Source organism: Cervus canadensis, chromosome 30, assembly GCF_019320065.1.
Source record: "Cervus canadensis isolate Bull #8, Minnesota chromosome 30, ASM1932006v1, whole genome shotgun sequence".
In the NCBI taxonomy this organism is placed as follows: Eukaryota; Metazoa; Chordata; class Mammalia; order Artiodactyla; family Cervidae; genus Cervus; species Cervus canadensis.
The window spans coordinates 14,952,361-14,973,515 of record NC_057415.1 but is presented as its reverse complement, the minus strand read 5'-3'; the positions used below and the strand labels follow the sequence as shown (position 1 = coordinate 14,973,515).

The 21,155-nt window shown below is 36.6% G+C and overlaps 1 protein-coding gene across 7 annotated transcripts in view; it reads left to right on the top strand.

Annotated features, from left to right (window-relative positions):
- The window catches only part of FANCC (FA complementation group C), a 299,576-nt gene that overhangs the window by 211,150 nt on the left and 67,271 nt on the right, over positions 1 to 21,155 (top strand). For all 7 annotated transcript variants that reach the window (XM_043452893.1, XM_043452888.1, XM_043452890.1 and 4 more), the window contains one exon: positions 7,032 to 7,196. In XM_043452893.1, coding sequence (XP_043308828.1) covers positions 7,032 to 7,196 — 165 coding nt within the window. The remainder of the gene's footprint in view (positions 1 to 7,031; positions 7,197 to 21,155) is intronic.

Sequence of the window (21,155 nt, the reverse complement as noted above, 5' to 3'; positions counted from 1 at the left end):
GAGTTTTGAAAATCCTGCTTTTAAGACCTGAAACCAGGAAGTTTGGTTCTACTACCAGAAAAGAACCTGGGTCCCTGAAAGCTTGTGTGAGACTCAGAACTCTTAAGTCTACAATTCTGTAGTAAATTCAGCCAGTGTGTTCTCTTATCTTGAGTAGAAACTGATTTTGTGAAATCAGGTAGTGGAATGGCATCATGATATTTGAGAGAGCTGCCAAACATGCTGGAGCCATTATAGTTGTTACTGTCATAAGTTATTTATAATAATTAAAATACGTATCAATAAAATGTAAGTTTTTACTACTATATGTCTAAAGTTATCTGTGTATTTTTAAGATTTAAATATAAAAAAAATTTGAATTTGAATACAGCATTGTGGGCAAACTACTTTCTGGTACATTTGAATCCAGATATTCACTCCTATTATTTATGAAACTTGAGTTTTATCATTACTTTCCTTCTGCTAATATGGCTTCAAATGTTAAAGCAACCAAAGACTCTTAACTTATATCCCTTATAAACAGTGCTATACTGCTTTTTTCTGGGGTTTGTTTTTTTATAGAGGGTTTCTATACTTTCTTCTTGCCACTTGAATGTTTAAAGTTCATTTCAAAACAATTCTAAAGACTATAGAAAATATAGAAATTAATAACTTCAGTGCATAAATTGTCAGTGGAACAAAAGGAAAAAAATAGGAAAACCTATTTGGAATTTCCTTTTGCATTATTTTTAGAGGTCTGATAAATGATCTTGTCATAGTGCTTTAAATAGAGTTTCACTTGCCACCAACTAAAATCAACAATCTAATGACAGAATGTTTAAAATCTCTCTTGTTCTTTGCTATAAACTGTCTAGAAGGAGCAACATTCTGGACTTTGTGAGCATCATCAGTTTAGCTTGTATTTCTGTGGTTTGCTGCAGATGGTTTGGAAAGTGCAGTACAGCCACATGGGAAGGATATCTCTAGCAGTGTATGGTTACCATTGATTCTTCTGCAGTTGAATTCTTGTGCAAAAATCGTTTGGAAGTGCTGCTCTGGCAATCAGTCAAGACCTAATGCTTAATATAATCCAGTCTGGAAAATATTGCATAAGTCTGGTTGAAGTTAAATCTCCACACTCCAGTAAAAGAAGGCTGTGAGCACTTTGGAAGATTATCATTTGGTCTCTCTGCATTTTGGTAGAATCAAGAGCTACCTCAGTTTATCTGAGATGTTAGAATTTTTCAGGAAAATTATCTTGGACTTTTTCCAGCCTAATTAGGAGATATAATCTGCAGCCTGTAAGTGTCAGTTCTTGATAAATGCCCTTGATGCTGAGGTCATCTTTTTTACCCACTCAGTGACCAGTCATAGTCTCTGACTCTCCTTCTTTTTTTTTTTTTTTTAAGATAATGAGAGAAAAGTTGTACTTATAGGTCTTTTAGAGAAGAGAACTGATTGGTCAAGGCTATAGAGACAAGATCATCATGTACTCCTCCTATATTTCAGAATTCTGGATTTATTATGAGTGCATGTAATGCTCAGGCATATTTTGCAATTTCTCAAACTTTCATAGAGCCTTTATTCTGTGCAAAATATTCTGCTAGATGCTGTGCAAAATATACACACAAAAAAAGCAGCCTACATCACACACAAACATAACAGCTTTCTCTTCTCTTATCTCACTCAGTAAGCTCATATATTCCAAGAATTTAAGGTATTTACAACTCAAGGTAAATATGTCTTTTTGTTAACAACTTAGATTATAGACTCAAAAACACACAAATTAATTTTAGGTCTAAAACAACCTGGATGGTGAGTTGGAGAAAGATGATAAAGCTCTGTGGAAGATAAATGCTGTTGAGAGACCTCAGCCATTTAGAAAAGTGGTAAAGAACAAGAAGTGAATTTTAGAATGGGTGAATATTTAAGGAGAAAAGACAAACTGTTCACAATGAGAAGATATCATTGTGTTATTGTTGCTCAGTTGGAAAATCATCTCTGACTGTTGGCAACTCCATGGACTGCATCATGCCAGACTCCTCTATCCTTTGCTATCTCCTAGAGTTTGCTCAAATTCATTTCCATTGAGTCAATGATGCTATCTCATCATCTGCTGCCCCTTTCTCCTTTTCTCTTCAATTTTCACAGCATTGGGGTCTTTTCCAGTGAGTCGGCTCTTTGAATCAGGTGGCCAAAGTATTGGAGCTTCAGCTTTAGCATCAGTCCTCCCAATGAATATTCAGGATTGATTCCCTTAAGGATTAACTGGTTTGATCTCCTTGCAATCTCAAGAGTCTTCTCCAGCACAGTTCGAAAGCATCGATTCTTCAGTGCTCAGCCTTCTTTATAATCTAACTCTCACATCTGTATATGACTACTGGAAAAACCATAGCTTTGACTAAATGGACCTTTGTTGGCAATGTGATGTCTCTGCTTTTTAATACACTGTCTAGGTTAATCATAGTTTTTCTTCCAAGGAACAAGTGCCTTTTAATTTCATGGCTGCAGTCACCATCTGCAGTGATTTTAGAGCCCAAGAAAATCTGTCATTGTTTCCACTTTTCCCCAATCCATTTGCCATGAAGTGATGGGAGCGGATGCCATGATCTTAGTTTTTTGAATGTTGAGTTTTAAGCCAGCTTTTTCACTCTCCTCTTTCACCCTCATCAAGAGGCTCTTTAGTTCCTCTTTGCTTTCTGCTGTTAGAGTAGTGTCATCTGCATATCTGAGGTTGTTGATAATTCTCTTGGCAATCTTGGTTCCAGTTTGTGATTCATCCAGCCTGATATTTTGCATGACATATTCTACATAGAAGTTAAATAAGCAAGGTGACAGTATGTAATCTTCTCATACTTTCCCAATTTTGAACCAGTTTGTTATTCCATGTCTAGTTCTAAATGTTGCTTCTTGACTTGCATATAGGTTTCTCAGAAGGTAAAGTAAGGTGGTCTGGTATTTCCATTTCTTTAAGGATTTTCCACAGTTTCTTGTGATTCACACAGTCAAAGGCTTTAGTGTAGTCAATGAAGCAGAAGTGGATGTTTTTCTGGAACTCCCTTGCTTTCTCCATGATCCAGCAAATGTTGACAATTTGATCTCTTGTTCTTCTGCCTCTTTGAAACCAAGCTTGTATATCTGGAAGTTTTTGATCATGTACTGCTGAAGCCTAGCTTGAAGGATTTTGAGCATAACCTTATTCACATGTGAAATGAGCAATTGGCCATGATTGTATAATGGTTAGTATTCTGTGTTGTGAAATGAGCAAAATTGTACAGAAGTTTGAACATTCTTTGGCATTGCCTTTTTGGGATTGGAATGAATATTGGCCTTTTCCAGTCCTGTTGCCATTCCTGAGTTTTCCAAATTTGCTAACATTATCTAGTGCAGCACATTAACAGCATCGTCTTTTATGATTTTAAGTAGCTCAGCTGGAATTCCATCGCTTCCACTAGCTTTGTTTGTGGTAATGCTTCATAAGACCCTCTTGACTTCACACACCAGGATGTCTGCTGTAGGTGAGTGACCACACCATCGTGGTTATCTAGGTCATTAAGATCATTTTGCACAGTTCTTCTGTATATCCTTACCACCTCTTCTTCATCTCTTTTGCATCTATTAGGTCCTTACTATTTCTGTCCTTTATTGAACCCATCCTTGCATGAAATATTCCTTTGATATCTCCCAGTATTCTTGGAGAGATATCTAATCATTCTCATTCTATTGTTTTCCTCTGTTTCTTTGCATTGTTTATTTAAGAAGGCCTTCTTATCTCCCCTTGCTGTTCTTTAGACCTCTGCATTCAGTTGGATATATCTTTCCCCTTTTAAGCCCTTGCCTTTCACTTCTCTTCTTTCCTCGGCTGTTTGTAAAGTCTCCTCAGACAACCATTTTGTCTTCTTACATTTCTTTATCTTTGGGATATTTTGGTCACCACCCCTTGCACAGTGTTACAAACCTCCATCCACAGTTCTTCAGGCACTCTGTCTACAGAGTCTCATCTCTCGAATCTGTGCATCACCTCCACTGTTAATCATAACGGATTTGATTTTAGGTCATAAATGAATGGCCTAGTGGTTTTCCCTACTTTTTTCAATTTCAGTCTGGATTTTACAATAAGGAGCTCATGATCTGAGCCACAGTGAGCTCCAGGTCTCATTTTTGCTGACTGTATAGAGCTTCTTCATCTTTGGCTGCAAAGGACATAATCAATCTGATTTCAGTATTGACCATCTAGTGACATCTGGGTGTGGAGTCATCTCTTGGGTTGTTGGAAAAGGGTGCTTACTATGACCAGGGTGTTCTCTTGACGAAACTGTTAGCCTTTGCCCAGCTTCATTTTGTACTCCAAGGTCAAACTTATCTAGTATTCCCAGTATCTCTTGACTTTTGCATTCCAGTCCCCTGTGATGAAAAGGGCATCTTTTTTTGGTGTTAGATCCAGACCTTTTAGGTTTATAGAACCAGTGAACTTCAGCTTCTTAAGTATCAGTGGTGGGGGCATAGAATTGGACTACTATGATGTTGAATGGTTTGCCTTGGAAACGAACTGAGATCCTTCTGTCATTTTTGAGATTGCACCCAAGTACTGCATTTCAGACTCTTTTGTTGACTTTTTTTTTTATCATTGTGTAGTTAGACAAAAAATCGTCTCTATGAGAATTTTGCTGTTATCAAGTAAAGAATACAGCTAAACTAATAATTTATAATAAATTAATAACAATATAAACCTTACATGCAATTATATCATATTTCCTAAAAGTATTCAGATTATTGCTAGAGATTGATATCTAATTCTAGGCACTTCTGTTAAATAGTAGAGCAGTGTTTCTCAAACTTAAGTGTGCAGAAGATTACCCTGGAAAAATGTAAACAGATTCCTTGGCCTCACTTCTAGGGATGCTGCTGCTGCTGATTTCTAGACCTGTACTTTGAGTACCTCTAATGTAGAAAACTTGGAAAAATCCTGAAGATTAATGTGCATAACCTATGATGAGTAGGAACTCTCACGATTTAGCCAGAAGATTAACATGAAAATGTAATGTAAAAAAATGAAATCAAGTGATGAACTAAGCACCTGAATGCCGTAGCATTTACTTTATATTCCCAACTTCTGTAATTTTAACAATTAAATACATAATACCATGAGAACAAGAGGGGGCTTCTGATGACCCACAAATTATGAGAAAGGCTTAAAGTGGTATGTAGTGGCATATTTTTAAGGTAAATATCACATCCCAACAAGCTTGTAAGAGCATTTTTTTTTAGGGTGGATTCAAGAAATAGGAGGGTAGATGGCAGCCAACCAGATAGTAGTACTCGTTCAGTTCAGTTCAGTTCAGTCGCTCAGTCGTGTCCGACTCTTTGCGACCCCATGAATCGCAGCACGCCAGGCCTCCCTGTCCATCACAAACTCCCGGAGTTTACTCAAACTCATGCCCATCGAGTTGGTGATGCCATCCAGCCATCTCATCCTCTGTCGTCCCCTTCTCCTCCTGCCCCCAATCCCTCCCAGCAGAGTACTTGTTAGTACTGCAGTAATAGCAGCCAGCTGGCTAGTTCCTCATCCACTCCTCCGCCTCATCCAGTAGCCCCAGAATAGAGACAGTGGTGTCATGTTTCCAACAAATAGGAGGGAGATGAGCCTTTAAAGGAGAATAGGTATCAAATGGCTATCAACTCCCAGCAGTTTGGGGGGGTGCTCTAATGCCCAGAATGCAATTTATTGGCAACCCCAGCCAGCACCACATCCCTGACCCAGCCCCCTAGCACTGGAGGTGAACTACCCTAAACAGAGCATTCATGGAGAGGCTAATGTGGAATCCCAAATTCCAGAAAGAACAAGCGAAAATCACCAATATTCATGAAAAATTGACACCATAAGGAAAAATGAGCCAAATGTAACAAACAAAATGCAGATATACCAGTATATACATTTACAAGGATAAGTGATTGGATATTTTAATAAAAAAGAAATAATAATCTTATTATTCCTTAATTAGCCTAAAGGAAATCAACTCTGAATATTCATTGGAAGGACTGATGCTGAAACTGAAGCTCCAGTACTTTGGTCTCCTTATGCGAAAAGCCAACTAATTGGAAAAGACCCTGATGCTGGGAAAGATTGAGGGCAGGGGGAGACGGGTGCGATAGAGAATGAGATGGTTGGATGCTGTCACCAACTCAATGGACGTGAGTTTGAACAAACTCTGGGAGACAGTGAAGGACGGGGAAGCCTAGCATACTGTAGTCCATGGAATCGCAAAGAGGTGGACTTGACTGAGCAACTGAAAAACAACAATTAATTATCTTAAGAAGAGAAACTATTAAATCCTTGAAATAGGAATTTTTTTTTTTTCTCTAAAGAGGAGACATTTGGGGGTGGGGAGGGAGTGGCAGGAGTCAATAAATAAGCTGAATAGGAGATAAAGCTAAATAACAAACAATGACTCCAAAGATTGAGCTGAGTAGTTCTGCTAGGATATAATACAAAAGGACAAAGAAATCAAAAGTAAGAAAAGCTTATTTTTTGTTTTTAACTTTTTGATACAGAGATCAGGGTAATGCTAATCTGTGTATCAAATTTGATATCATTTTGATTCAGCTTTCAGGGTAATGCTTGACCAGTAATTTGTGGATAATGTTGCAATAAATATGTACAACTAAATATAAGAATCCACTGCCTTCTTTCAAACTGTATAGGAAAGAGATTTGTAAACATATAAAAGAGTGCCACTCTTCTCACTAAATATTTTTTTGTTTTGTAAAATATTGTTTAACAAAAAATGTTATTCATGTTAACATCAAATGGATTCGTTTTTCATACTTTTAGCTAGTTAATAAATATTTTAGGTGTCTTTGTTTTAATTGCAAATGTGATGAATATCAGTAGTTATAACCTCAGAAATGAAAGAAATAATTCAAAGAAATTCAAATCAAAAAAATAATACAAAGAAATAATTAAATTCTTTCAGCATGAAGATTTTATATGCCTTTAACTGTGTGTGGCTCTAAGATTTGGGTGCTTATTTCTCATTTTATTTATTCCATAGGATGTCTCCTGAACGAGTAAGGTCCCTGTCGCGAATCTGTATCCCACTTGTTACTTTGCCGGATTTTGGACCACTGGTAGAGGCTCTGCTCACCTACCATGGACATGAACCTCAGGAAGTTCTCTGCCCTGAGTTCTTTGATGCTGTGAATGAGGCTTTTTTGCTGTAAGTGATGACCCTTTACTTCATCATCCAATTCTGTTTTCCTTTTTTTAGAATACTTCAGTATGTTGGAAAAGTAATTTTCAAATGTTTTGGTCTCAGTATACTGTATATTCCTAAAAATTACTGAAGATCTCAATGAACTTTTTAAAAAATGTGGGTTCTATCTGTCAATATTAACCATACTTGAAATTAAAACAAAAAATTTTTTAATATTTATCATTTCCTTTTAAAATAACAATAAATTGATTAAATATTAATACAAATAGCATATTTTTTAACAAAAAACTGACCTTTTCCAAGAAAAAATAATTGTCCCCCAAGAATGACATTGTTTTTACATTTTTGCAAACTTCTTTATTTTTGACTTAAAAGATGACAGCTAGGTTCTCACAGTATTTCTGTATTCAGTCTAATGCAGTTTGTTTTTTGGTTGAAGTATAAGAAAATCCCCTTCACATAGACATGCACTTGGAAAAAGGACTAGTATATTTTAATAGCCATCTCAGATTGTGGATATTTGAGGTGAATACCTCACCAAAAGTTGAAAATGGTGGGGTTTTTTAAAGGTTAGTTGCAATGTGGATTCTGAAATTATGTAAATGAGCTTTTCATACTATTACATTAAAACCCATTGGTCTGTCTTGCACTTTAAATGGATTTTTTAGTTTCATGCATGGTTTGTTTGGAAAATATTGGTTCATTAAGTTATGCAGATCTTCCAAACATTGACATATTTTCATTTTATACTATCAAAATTACATTCATTCACAACTAGTCTTATCAGGAATGTCTTTTAAGTGTTGGGAAGCTATAAAGCTCACATTGGTGAATGCAAATTTTCAAAGATTCTAATTCCTGCTTAAAAACTCAAATTTATCATTGGTTACAATGCTGTCAGTTGTTTTTCTTAGTATGCTAAGGTCACTTCTGTAATTTTGAAAAAGTATGTGCCAAATATTCAAGTCTAAATAACCTTTGTTTGTCTGCCAGTCATTTTTCTCAAGTAAGTTTATAAAAAAAAAAGTGGCTAGTTGATCTTGCAGCTCAGCAAGTTACACAAGTGCTTTTCCTCTAGACAATCATCATTTTTTGGTATATAGCAGAAATGCTTTATGCATACTTTTCACCACACAGAATATTTTTCAAGTTCAAAGTGTCCTCAAGGGTAAAATTAAGAAAATTAATATTTTATATTAATACTTGCTGTGAAATGCGCTTTTATGTGAAACTGGCAGTGTTGTTACTGTCTGTAGCATCAGAGTGTACAGCGGCCACTGTCGCTGCTCTGATCTGTGTTGGGTACAACGTTACTTGCTTTTTGTACTGTGAATGCAAATGTCAACTCAGTTGTTCTAGGAAAACCACGAGATACAAAATAGTTATTCAACACTCCAAGTATTTCTGTACCATATGTGTGTATTGATAAGTTCATCTAAAAAAAAATTCCTGTTCTTAGTTAGTGCTAATACCAGGTGAATAGAAGCAACACAGCTAGTTCAGTCATATCTAGAGATTCAATTTCAAGGCAGAAGTACAGTTCTGTTGATGAAATATTAAATCAAATACACATTTGAATTATTTAATTCCTTTTTCTAAAGATTCTGAATGATTGGTCTTAAGTTAGTGCTGCAATTAACTAGCACTATGATAGAGTTTGAGAATATCCTCTTAAGACACAGGAAGATACATTTACAATTTAGCACAATACTTTGAACTAGTTGTCCTACTCTCATGAGTCAGAGAAATCTCCGGTGTTTTGATTTTATCTTTTCCCCATGAAACAGCTGTGAACTGAAAGGAGAAATGTTTTAATTCTCTTTTGTAAACCAAATAATCCAGTTTTAATATAAGAAAATTTAAATAAAATTTATTTTTGAATAAAAAGTTTAAAATAAATAAAAATGTTTTATTTATATAAAAGATTTAAATATGTAAAGCATATATCTAAAATAATTTGGATACAATTTAGGAAATTTTTTAAAAGATGTTTGGGTTTATTACAAAATAAGACAAAAATGCACTTGGCTTCTGTTATGTTTCCATGTAGGCACAAGAGAAAACATCAGAGTTTTTACTTATTTATTACACTTTATTTTCCCCCGCCTTTACTGAGATATAAGTGATACATAACGCGGTGTATTTTTTAGGATGTATGGATTAATTTGATACACTTTTAAGTTGTAAATGACTACCACCAGAGTGTTAGTTAATACCTCCCTCACATCACAAGACTGCCATTTCTTTTTTTTTTTTTTTGCTGTGAGAATATTTCAGATCTACTCTTAGCAATTTTCAAATATGCAATTCAGTATTATTAACTATGTGCCATGCTGTGCTGTACTTAGTCACTCAGTCATGTCTGTCTCTGCAAACCCATGGACTGTAGCCCGCCAAGCTCCTCTGTCCATGGGGCTTCTCCGGGTAAGAATCCTGGAGTGGGTTGCCATGCCCTCCTCCAGGGGATCTTCCCAACCCAGGGATCAAACCCAGGCTTCCTGCATTGCATGCAGATTCTTTACATCTGAGCCACCAGGGAAGCCCATTATTAACTACAATCAGCATGATGTATTTTTAGATCCCCAGAACTTATTCATCTTATAACTGGAAGTTTTAAGTACTTTTTGATCAACATCTTCCCATTTCTCCCACACCCCCAGTCCCTAGTAGCCATCATTCTAGTCTCTGTTTCTATGAGTTTATATTTTTTTAGATTCCACATAAAGTGATACCATATTTGTTTCTCTAACTTACTTCATTTAGCATAATGCCCTCAAGGTCATGCCCTCCATGTTGTCACAGCCAAGGATTTCCTTCCTTCTCATGCCTGAATAATACCTGATTGTGTGTATGTGTGTGTGTACAGATATAAATATAAATACCACATCTTTATTCATTCTTCTATTGTTGGACACTTAGCTTGTTTTCATATCTTAACTATTTTGAATATACATAATAAACATGGGAGAACAAATATCTTTTCGATACTTTGTTTTTATTCCCTTTGGATATATACCCAGAAGTGGGATTGCTAGATCATTTGATAGTTTTAGTTTTAATTTTTTGAGGAGCCTCTATACTGTTTTCCATAGTAGCTGCACCAATTTGTGTTCCCACTAGTGTTACACCAAGGGTTCCCTTTTCTTCACATTCTCACCAACACTTGTTATCTTTTTTCTTTTTTATGATAGCCATCCTAATAGGTGTGGGATGATATTTCACTGTGATTTTGATTTGCATTTCCCTAATGATTAGTGATATTGAGTACCTTTCATTTACCTGTTGGGCATTTGCATATCTTCTTTGGAAAAATGTTTATGCATATGTTCTGCCCACTTTTCAATCAGATTGTTTCATTTTTTTTCCCTGTTGAGTTATATGAGTTCTTTATATATTTTGGATGTTTACTCATTATCAGACATATACTTTGTGAATATTTTCTTCCCTTATTTAGGTTGCCTTTTCATTTTGTTGATAGTGTAGAAGTTTTTTGCAGCATAGAAACTTCTTAGTTTGATGTAGTTCCATTTAATCTATTTTTGTTTTTGTTGCCTTTGCTTTCGTTGTCAAATCAAAAAGTCATTGCTAAGACTAATGTCATTCTTGTCCTCTATTATATTTTCTTCTGGGAGTTTTACAGTTTTAGGTCTTAACATTCAATTCCTTAATCCATTTTGAGTTGATTTTTGTGTTTAGTATAAGATAGGGTCCAGTGTCTTTTTTTTTTTTTGCATGTGGTTTATCCATTTTCCCAGTATCATTTATTGAAGCAACTGTTTTTTCCCTACTGTATATTCCTGGCCTTTCTGTCATAATTTAGTTGATTCATATATTTATGAGTTTCTTTCTGGGCTGTCTTTTCTGACTGATGTGTGTATACCAATGCCATACTGTTTAGATTATTATAGTTTTGTAATATAGTTTACATGTACAGATGTGAGAGTTGGACTATAAAGAAAGCTGAGTGCAGAAGAATTGTGCTTTTGATGCTTTTTAACTGTGGTGTTGGAGAAGACTCTTGAGAGTCTCTTGGACTGCAGGGAGAGCCAACCAGTCCATCCTGAAGGAAATCAGTCCTGAATATTCATTGGAAGGACTGATGCTGAAGCTGAAACTCCAATACTTTGGCTACCTGATGCAAAGAACTGACTCATTGGAAAAGACCCTGATGCTAGGAAAGATTGAAGGCGGGAGGAGAAGGGGACAACAGAGGATGAGATGGCTGGATAGCATCACCGACTCGATGGACATGAGTTTGAGTAAGCTCTGGGAGTTGGTGATGGACAGGGAAGCCTGGTGTGCTGCAGTCCATGGGGTCACAAAGAGTCGGACACAACTGAGTGACTGAACTGAACTGATAATAGTTTGAAATCAGGAATTATGATATCTCCCCCTCTTCTTTCTCAAGACTGCTTTGATTGTTCAGAAATCTTAAAATCTTAAATTTTAAGATTGTTTTTTCTGTTTCTGTGAAAAATAGCATTAGAATTTTGATAGGGATTGCATTGAATCTATAGGTCACTTTGGGTAGTATAGACATTTTAACAATATTAATTCTCCTGATCCATGAAAACAGTGTGTATTTCCACGTAATTGTGTCTTCTTCACTTTCTTTCCTCAAAACCTCAATGGTTTTCAGTAAACAGATTATAAGCCTCTTTGGTTAAATTTATTCCTAGGTATTTTAGTCTTTTTGATGCAGTTGTAAATGTGATTGTTTTCTTAATTTCTTTTTTTATAATAGATAATTCATTGTTAGTGTTTAGAAATGCAGTTGATTTTTTATATCCTACAACTTTAATGAGTTTATTGATTAGTTGTAATTTTGTTTTTTTGTGTGTGAAGTCTTTATGGTTTGTTTGTGTATGTATGTGTATGTATCTCCTGTCATGTGCAAATAGAGAGTTTTACTTCTCCTTTTTAGACATGCATGCCTTTTATTTCTCTTTCTTGCCTAATTGCTCTGACTAGGTCTTCCAGTATTATGTTGAATAAAAACGGAAGAGTGGACATTCTTAGAGGAAAAGTTTTCACTTTTTCATCATTGAATGTGATGTCGGTTATGTGTTTGTCATCTATGGCCCTTACTATACTGAGCTATTTGCCTTCTGTACCTATTTTGTTGAGAATTTTTATTGTAAATGAATGTTGAAATCAAATGTTTTTTCTGCATCTGTTGAGATGCTTTTAAGATTTTTTTTATCCTTCATTTTGTTAATGTGGTATATCACACTGATTGATTTCTGGCTATTGAACTATCTTTGTATTCTAGGAATAAATTCCACTTGGTCATTAAATTAGGCCCCTCAACCTAATTCCAATGTGTGTGTGTATGTCTGTCTGTGTCTGTGTAGGCTTCCCCACAGCAATAAGTAGGTCTGTTCACTAGCAGGCTATTTGAGAATTAAGCTCAATTCTGATATTATCAGAGATAGCATCTGATTGCACAGGTAAACGGCCCAGTTGCACAAAACTGCCTTGCACTTCAGATGCAATTATGAGCCCAGGTTGTCGTCTATGCTTCTACCTGACTTGTTACAAATTGGAGGTTCCCACAGCTCCCTCCTTGGGTTTGATTAAAATGCTAGAATGACTCACAGAACTCAAAGAAACATTTTACTTTCTAGATTACTGGTTTATTATAAAAGGATATAACTCAGAAACATCCAGATGGAAGAAATTTGTACAGCAAGATATGGGCGAAAGGGCATAGAGCTTCTTTGCCCTTTCAAGGTGTGCCGCTTTCCCCTGGTCTCCATGTGTTCACCTGGAAGCTCTCCATATACCATCTTCTGGGGTTTTGAGGGAGGCTTTGTTAATTAATAGGCATGATTGATTAAACCGTTGGCTGTTGGCAAGTGTTCAATCTGCAGACCCTTCTTCCCTCCTGGAGGTCAAGGAGGTAAGACTGAAAATTCCAACCCTCTAGTAACATGGTTGGTTCTCTTGGCAACCAGCCCCCACCCCTAAGTGAAGTCTAAAAGCCACCTCATTAATATAACAAGAGATACCTTAATAAGTGTTTTCACTTAAGAAATTTCAAGGTTCCCAGGAGCTCTGTGTCAGGAATGGGGTTGAAGCCCAAATATGTATTTCTTATTATAAATCACCGTATCAGTCATAGTGTGTAATCTTTTTAATGTATTGTTGAATTTGGTTTGCTGATATTTTATTGAGGACTTTTACATCAATATTCATCAGGGATATTGGCCTAATTATCCTTTCTTGTCGTATTCTTGTCTGGTTTTGGTATCTGAGTAGTGTGGCCATCATAAAATGAGTTTGGAAGTGTTCTTATTATTATTGTTGATTTTTTTTTTGGAAGACTTTGAGGAGGATTTATATTAGTCCTCTAAGCGGTAGAATTTACCTGTGAAACTGTTTGGCTGTGTTGCAGAAAGAGAGACCCCTTTCAGGGTCTGAGAGTGGGCTCTTGTCTAACACTCGGAAATGAATTGTCCAAGGAGACACACATGCTGATGAAGCAAGAGACTTTATTGGAAGGGGGCACCCAGGCAGAGACCAGGAAGATAAGGAAACCCAGGAGGACTGCTCTGTCAGATAGCTCACAGTCTTGAGTTTTATGGTGGTAGGATTAGTTTCCGAATTGTCTCTGGCGAATCATTCTGACTCAGGGTCCTTCCTGGTGGCACACACATTGTTTAGCCAAAATGGATTCCAACGAGGAGGATTCTGGGAAGTCAGTAGGACATGTGGCGTCTCCTTTTGACTTCCTTCCAACCAGAAGAATTTCTGGTTGGTGGTGCCTTGTTAGTTCCATGTTCCTTACTAGGACTTCCTGTTGTAAAATAACTCATGCAGATGTTTACTGTGGTGGCCGGCCAGAGTGGGCAGTTTCAGTCAATGTGTTTTCCCTAACAACTGGATTTTTCTTTGTTAGCAATTTAAGGTTACTGTCTCAATCTCTTTGCTAGTAATTGGTCTGTTCAGATTTTCTACTTCTTCATGATTCAGTATTGGTAGGTTGTATGTTTATAGGAATTTATGCACTTCTTCTGGGTTGTCCAATTTGTTAATATATAATTTTCATAGTAGTCTCTTTCAATCATTTGTATTTGTGTGGTATCATTTTTAATATGTTTCCTCTTTAATTTATAATTTTATTTATTGGAGATTTGAGCCGCCTCCTTTTTTTTCTCTCTCTCTCTCTCTAGTTAGTTTATCAGTTCTTTCTTTCATGGATTGTATCTTTGTTTTTTTTCAATCTGTTAAGTTCATCACCATTGCCAAACTCAATCATCTGAGTTATCTTCTGGGTGTTATATAGTTTTGTGGTTTAATTTAGACTTAGAATACATTTTCAGTTAATTTTTATGAGGGATGTCTGGTCTTATGTCTAGAATTGGATTTTTTGCCTGTGGATGTCCAGTTATTCCAGCACCGTATGTAGAAAAGACAATCTTTACTGCATTATCTTTGCTCCTTTGTCAAAAGTCAATTGACTGTATTTAAGTCTATTTCCGGGGGCTTCCCAGGTGGCACTAGTGGTAAAGAATCCACCTGCCAATGCAGGAGACATAAGAGACAAGGGTTCAATCCCTGGGTTGGGAAGATTCCCTGGAGGAGAGCGTGGCAACCCACTCCAGTATTCTTGCCTGGAGAATCCAGTGGACAGAGGAGGCTGGCGGGCTACAGTCCACAGGGTTGCAAAGAGCTGGATGTGATTGAAGCGACTTAACATGCATGCTGGTCTATTTCTGGTCTCTCTTATCTATTGCACATTGATCTATTTATCAATATCACACTGTCTTGATTACTGTTGCTTTGTAGTAAATCTTGAAGTCAGGTAGTTTCAGTCCTCCAGCTTTGTTCTTCTCCTTTAGTATTGTGTTGGCTATTCTGGGTCTTTGCCTTCTCCATATAAACTTTTAAACCAGTTTCTTGATATCCACAAAATAACTTGTTGGGATTTTGATTGGGATTTCATTGAATCTATAATTCAAATTGGGAAGAACTGACATCTTAACAATATTGAGTCTTCCTATCAATGACTATTCTCCATTAATTTAGTTCTTCTTTGATTTTGTTTATCAGAGTTTTAAGATTTTTCTAATCTAGATCTTGTACATATTTTGTAAGATTTATACATAATTATTTAATTTGATAAATGGTATCTTCTTTTTAATTTCAGAGTCCACTTGTTCACTGCTGGTATGTAAGAAAATGATTAGCTTTGTTATTTTAACTTATATCCTGCAACTTTGCTATAACTGTTGATTAGTTTTGGTTTTTTGTCAATTATTTTAGATTTTCTGCACAGAAAGTAATTTAATCTTTCAACAAAAACAGTTTTATTTTTTCTTCCCACTCTGTATAGCTTTTATTTCCTTTTCTGTTCTTACTGAATTAGCTCAACTTTCTAGTATGAAGTCTGAAAAAATATGGTGCAAGGGGACATCTTTGACTTGTACCTAATCTTAGTGGGCAAGCTTCAAGTTTCTTCCCATTAATATGATTATTAGTAGTAGAAGTTTTGTAAATGTTCTTTATCATCTATGATCATATTGGTCTTTAAGGTTTCTATGCTTGTAATGCCTTATCTGCTTTTAGTATTAGTGTAATTTTAGCCTCATAGTATGAGTTAGGAAGTATTGCTTTGGCATCTGTCCTCCAAAAGAGATTGTAAAAAATGGGTATAATTTTGTCCTTAAATGTATAGCAGAATTCACCAGTGAATTTATCCAAGCCTGGTACTTTCAATTTCTTGTAAAATATATAGGCCTACTCATTTAGTTTACTTCTTGTGCAAGTTTTGGCAGATTGTATCTTTCAAGTATCTGTCTATTTCATGTAGATTATCAAATTTGTTGGCATAAACTTGTTCAGTTGTTGTTCAGTCACTCAATCATGTCCAACTCCTTGCGATCCCATGGACCACAGCAGGCCAGGCTTCCCTGTCCTTCACCATCTCCTGGAGTTTGTTCAAACCCATGTCCATTGAGTCAGTGATGCCATCCAACCATCTCATCCTCTGTCATCCCCTTCTCCTCCTGCACTCAGTCTTTCCCAGCATCAGGGTCTTTCCCAGTGAATCAGCTCTATGCATCAGGTGGCCAAAGTATTGGAGCTGTAGCTTCAGCACCAGTCCTTCCAATGAATATTCAGGGTTGATTTCCTTTAGGATTGACTGATTTGATCTCCTTGCTATCCAAGGGACTCTGTAGGGTCTTCTCCAGCACCACAGTTTAAAAGCATGAATTCTTCAGCATTCAGCTTTCTTTACAGTCCAACTCTCACATCCATACATGACTACTGGAAAAACCATAGTTTTGACTATATGGACCTTTGTCGGCAAAGTGATGTGTCTGCTTTTCACCACACTGTCTAGGTTTGTCATAGCTTTTCTTCCAAGAAACAATTGTCTTTTAATTTCATGACTGCAGTCACCATCTGCAGTGATTTTGGAGCCCGAGAAAATAAAGTCTGTCACTGTTCCCATTTTCCCCCCATCTATTTGCCATGAAGTGATGGGACCAGATGTCATGATCTTAAAAAAAAACAAACTTGTTCAGAGTACTCCTTTATCATCCTTTTATGCCTGTAGGATTTGGAGTGACGTCTCCTCTTTCATTTCTGCTGACAGTAGTTTGTTTCCTCTCTTTCTTAGTTAGCCTAGCTAGTTGATTTTATTGATCTTTTTCCATGACCACCTTCTGGTTTCATTTTCTCTTATTGATTTTCTGTTTGCATTTTCACTTGATTTCAACTCTAATTCTTGTTTTCTACTTACTTTGGATTGAATTTTCTCTTCTTTTTCTAGTTACCTGAGTTGGAAACTTGGATTATTTGTCTTAGATATACCTTTTTTATAAATGTACATTTTTATAATATATTCAGTGCCACAGATTTCCCTCTAAGTACTGATTCACTGTATTCTACAAATTTTTGACAATTTATGTTTTCATTTTCATTTAATTCAAAATAATTTTAAATTTCTTTGGAGATTTCTTCTTTGATTCATGTGTTACTTAGAAATATGCTTGTAAATCTCCCCACAATTTGAGATTTTCAAGTAAGCTTTCTGTTATTTATTTCTGATTTAATTCCATTGTGCTCTGAGGGTAGGCATTATATGATTTCTATTCTTTCATAATTTTGTTAAGGTATGTTTTATAGCCCAGAGTATAGTCTGTCTTGGTGAATGTTCCATGTAAGCTTAAGGAGAAGGTGTTTTCTGCTGTAGTTGAATAAACTAGTCTATGCTGCGGCTGCTAAGTCGCTTCAGTCGTGTCCGACTCTGTGTGACCCCATAGACGGCAGCCCACCAGGCTCCTCCGTCCATGGGATTTTCCAGGCAACAGTACTGGAGTGGGGTGCCTTTGCCTTCTCTGAAAGTAGTCTATAGAGTCCTTATATTCACTCCTTATGGCTTTTTTAAAATTCAGCCACGTTCTTATACATCTTCTGCCTGCTGGATCAGTGCATTTTATTGAGGGATGTTAAAATCTCCAGGTATGATAGTGAATTCATCTATTTCTCTTTTTACAGTTCTATTAGATTTTTCCCTTGTATAATTTGACACTCTGTTATTCAGTTCATTTCAGTTGCTCCATCGTGTCCAACTCTTTGTGACCCCATGGACTGCAGTACGCCAGGCTTCCCTGTCCATTATCCAACTCCCAAAGCTTGCACAAACTCATGTCCATCGAGTCGGTGATGCTATCCAACCACCTCATCCTCTGTCATCCCCTTCTCTCCCACCTTCCACCTTTCCCAACATCAGAGTCTTTTCCAAGGAGTCAGTTCTTCACATCAGGTGGCCAAAGTATTGGAGTTTCAGTTTCAGCATTAATCCTTCCAATGTATATACTCAGGCCTGATTTCCTTTAGGATTGACTAGTTTGATCTCCTTGCAGTCTAAGGGACTCTCAAGAGTCTTTTCCAACACCACAGTTCAAAAGCATTAATTCTTCAGTGCTCAGCTTTATTTATGGTCCAACTCTCACATCCATACATGACTACTGAAAAAACCATAGCTTTGACTAGACGGATCTTTGTTGGCAACAGAATGTCTCTGCTTTTTAATATGCTATCTAGATTTGTCATAGCTTTTCTTCCAAGGAGCAAGTGTATTTTAATTTCATGGCTACAGTCACCATCTGCAGTGATTTTGGAGCCCAAGAAAATAAAGTCTGTCACTGTTTTCATTGTTGCCCCATCTATTTGCCATGAAGTGATGGAACAAGATGCCATGATCTTAGTTTTTTGAATGTTGAGTTTTAAGTCAGCTTTTTCACTGAAACTATGAGCCATGCCATGTAGGGCCAACCAAGACAGATGGCTGGGTCATGGTGGAGAGTTCTGACAAAATTTGGTCCACTGGCGAAGGGAATGGCAAACCACTTCAGCATTCTTGCCTTGAGAACCCCATGAACAATTATGAAGAGACAAAAAGATATTCCACTCTGTTGTGGCATATGCAAGCTAAGGACTGTTACATCTTCTTGGAAAATTGAGCCCTTTATCATTATGTAATCAGCTTCTGTATTCCTGATAATTTCCCTTGCCTTAACGTCTGTTGTATTTGAAATGAACATAACTACTCCTGCTTTCTTTTAGTGTTATCATGGCATATTTTTATCCATCCATGTAGGTTTTTAAAAACATATATATATTTAACTTTTTTACTTTGGTTGTGCTGGGTCTTTGTTGCTGCACGTGGGCTTTCTCTAGTTGTGGTGAGCAGGGGCTCCTCTTCCGTTTCAGTGCATAGCCTTCTCGTTGTGCTGGCTTCTCTTGTTTCGGATCACGGGCTCTAGGTGCTCAGCCTTCAGTAGTTGCAGCACATGAGCGCAGTAATTGTGGCTTTCTGGCACGGGAGAGAGTACACGGGCTTCATTACTCTGAGGCATGTGGATCTTCCCGGATCAGGGATCGAATCTGTGTCTCCTGCATTAGCAAGTGGATTCTTTACCACTGAGCCACTAAGGAAGCTCACCATTTAGTTTTCATATATGTATTTTTATATTTAACATGGATTTCTTTTTTAATTGTTTTTTTATTGAAGGATAATTGCTTTACAGAATTTTGTTGTTTTCTGTCAAACCTCAACAAGAATCAGCCACAGGTATACATACATCCCCTCCCTTCTGAACCTCCCTCCCATCTCCCTCCCCACCCCACCCCTCTAGGTTGATACAGAGCCCCTGTTTGAGTTTCCTGAGCCACACAGCAAATTCCCACTGGCTACTTATCTGTTTTACATACGGTAATGTAAGTTTCCATGTTACTCTTTCCATAAATCTCACCCTCTCGTCCCCTCCCCATGTCCATAAGTCTATTCTCTATGTCTGTTTCTCTATTGCTGCCCTGTAAATAAATTCTTCAGTACCATTTTTCTAGATTCCATAAATATGCATTAGAATACAATATTTATCTTTCTCTTTCTGACTTACTTCACTCTGTATAATACGTTATAGGTTCATCCACCTCATTAGAACTGACTCATATGTGTTCCCTTTTATGACTGAGTAATATTCCATTGTTTATATGTACCACGACTTCTTTATCCATTCATCTGTCAGTGGACATCTAGGTTGCTTCCATGTTCTAGCTATTGTAAATAGTGCTGCAATGAACAATAGGATACATGTGTCTTTTTCAATTTTGATTTCCTCAGGGTGTATGCATAGTAGCAAGATTGCTGGGTCATATGGTGGTTTTATCCCTATTTTTTAAAGAATCTCCATACCATCTTCCATAGTGGCTGTATCAGTTTACATTCACACCAACAGTACAAGAATGTTCCCTTTTCTCCACACCCATCCCAGCATTTATTGTTTGTAGACTTTTTGATGAGAGCCATTCTGACTAGTGTGAGGTGATATCTCATTGTAGTTTTGATTTCCTTTTCTCTAATAATGAGCAGTTTTGAGTATCTTTTCATGTATTTGTTAGCCATCCATATGTCTTCTTTGGAGAAATGTCTGTTTAGGTTTTTTCCCCACTTTTTGATTGCGTTGTGTGTTTTTCTGGTATTGAGTTGTATGAGCTGCTTATATATTTTGGAAATTAATCCTTTGTCAGTTGTTTCATTTGCTATTATTTTCTCCCATTCTGAGGGTTGTCTTTTCACCTTGCTTATAGTTTCCTTTGCTGTGCAAAAGCTTTTTTAAGTTTAATCAGGTCCCACTTGTTTACTTTTGTTTTTATTTCCATTATTCTAGGAGGCGGGTCACAGACGATCTTGCTTTGATTTATGTCAACGAGTGTTGTGTCTATGTTTTCCTCTAAGAGTTTTATAGTTTCTGGTCTTACATTTAGGTCTTTAATCTATTTTGACTTTATCTTTGTGTATGGTGTTAGGAAGTGTTCTAATTTCATTCTTTTACATGTAGCTGTCCAGTTTTCCCAGCACCATTTATTGAAGAGGCTGTCTTTGCCCCATTGAATGGTCTTGCCTCTTTGTTAAAAGTAAGGTACTCATAGGGACATGGGTTTATTTCTGGGCTTTCTATCTTCTTCCATTGGTCTATATTTCTGTTTTGGTGCCAGTACCATACTGTCTTGATGACTGTAGCTTTGTAGTATAACCTGAAGTCAGGAAGGTTGATTCCTCCAGCTCCATTCTTTCTCAAGACTGCTTTGGCTATTCAGGGTCTTTTGTGTTTCCATATGAATTGTGAAATTTTTTGTTCTAGTTCTGTGAAAAATGCCACTGGTAATTTGATAGGGACCACATTGAATCTGTAGATTATGTTTGGTAGTATAGTTATTTTCACAGTATTAATTCTTCCTACCCATGAACATGAAATATTTCTCCAACTGTCTATTGCATCTTTGATTTCTTTCATTTGTGTCTTACAGTTTTCTGTGTATAGTTCTTTTGTCTCCTTAGGTAAGTCTATTCCTAGATATTTTATTCTTTTTTTTGCAATGGTGAGAAGGATTGATTCCTTAATTTCTCTTTCTGATTTTTCACTATTAATATATAGAAATGCA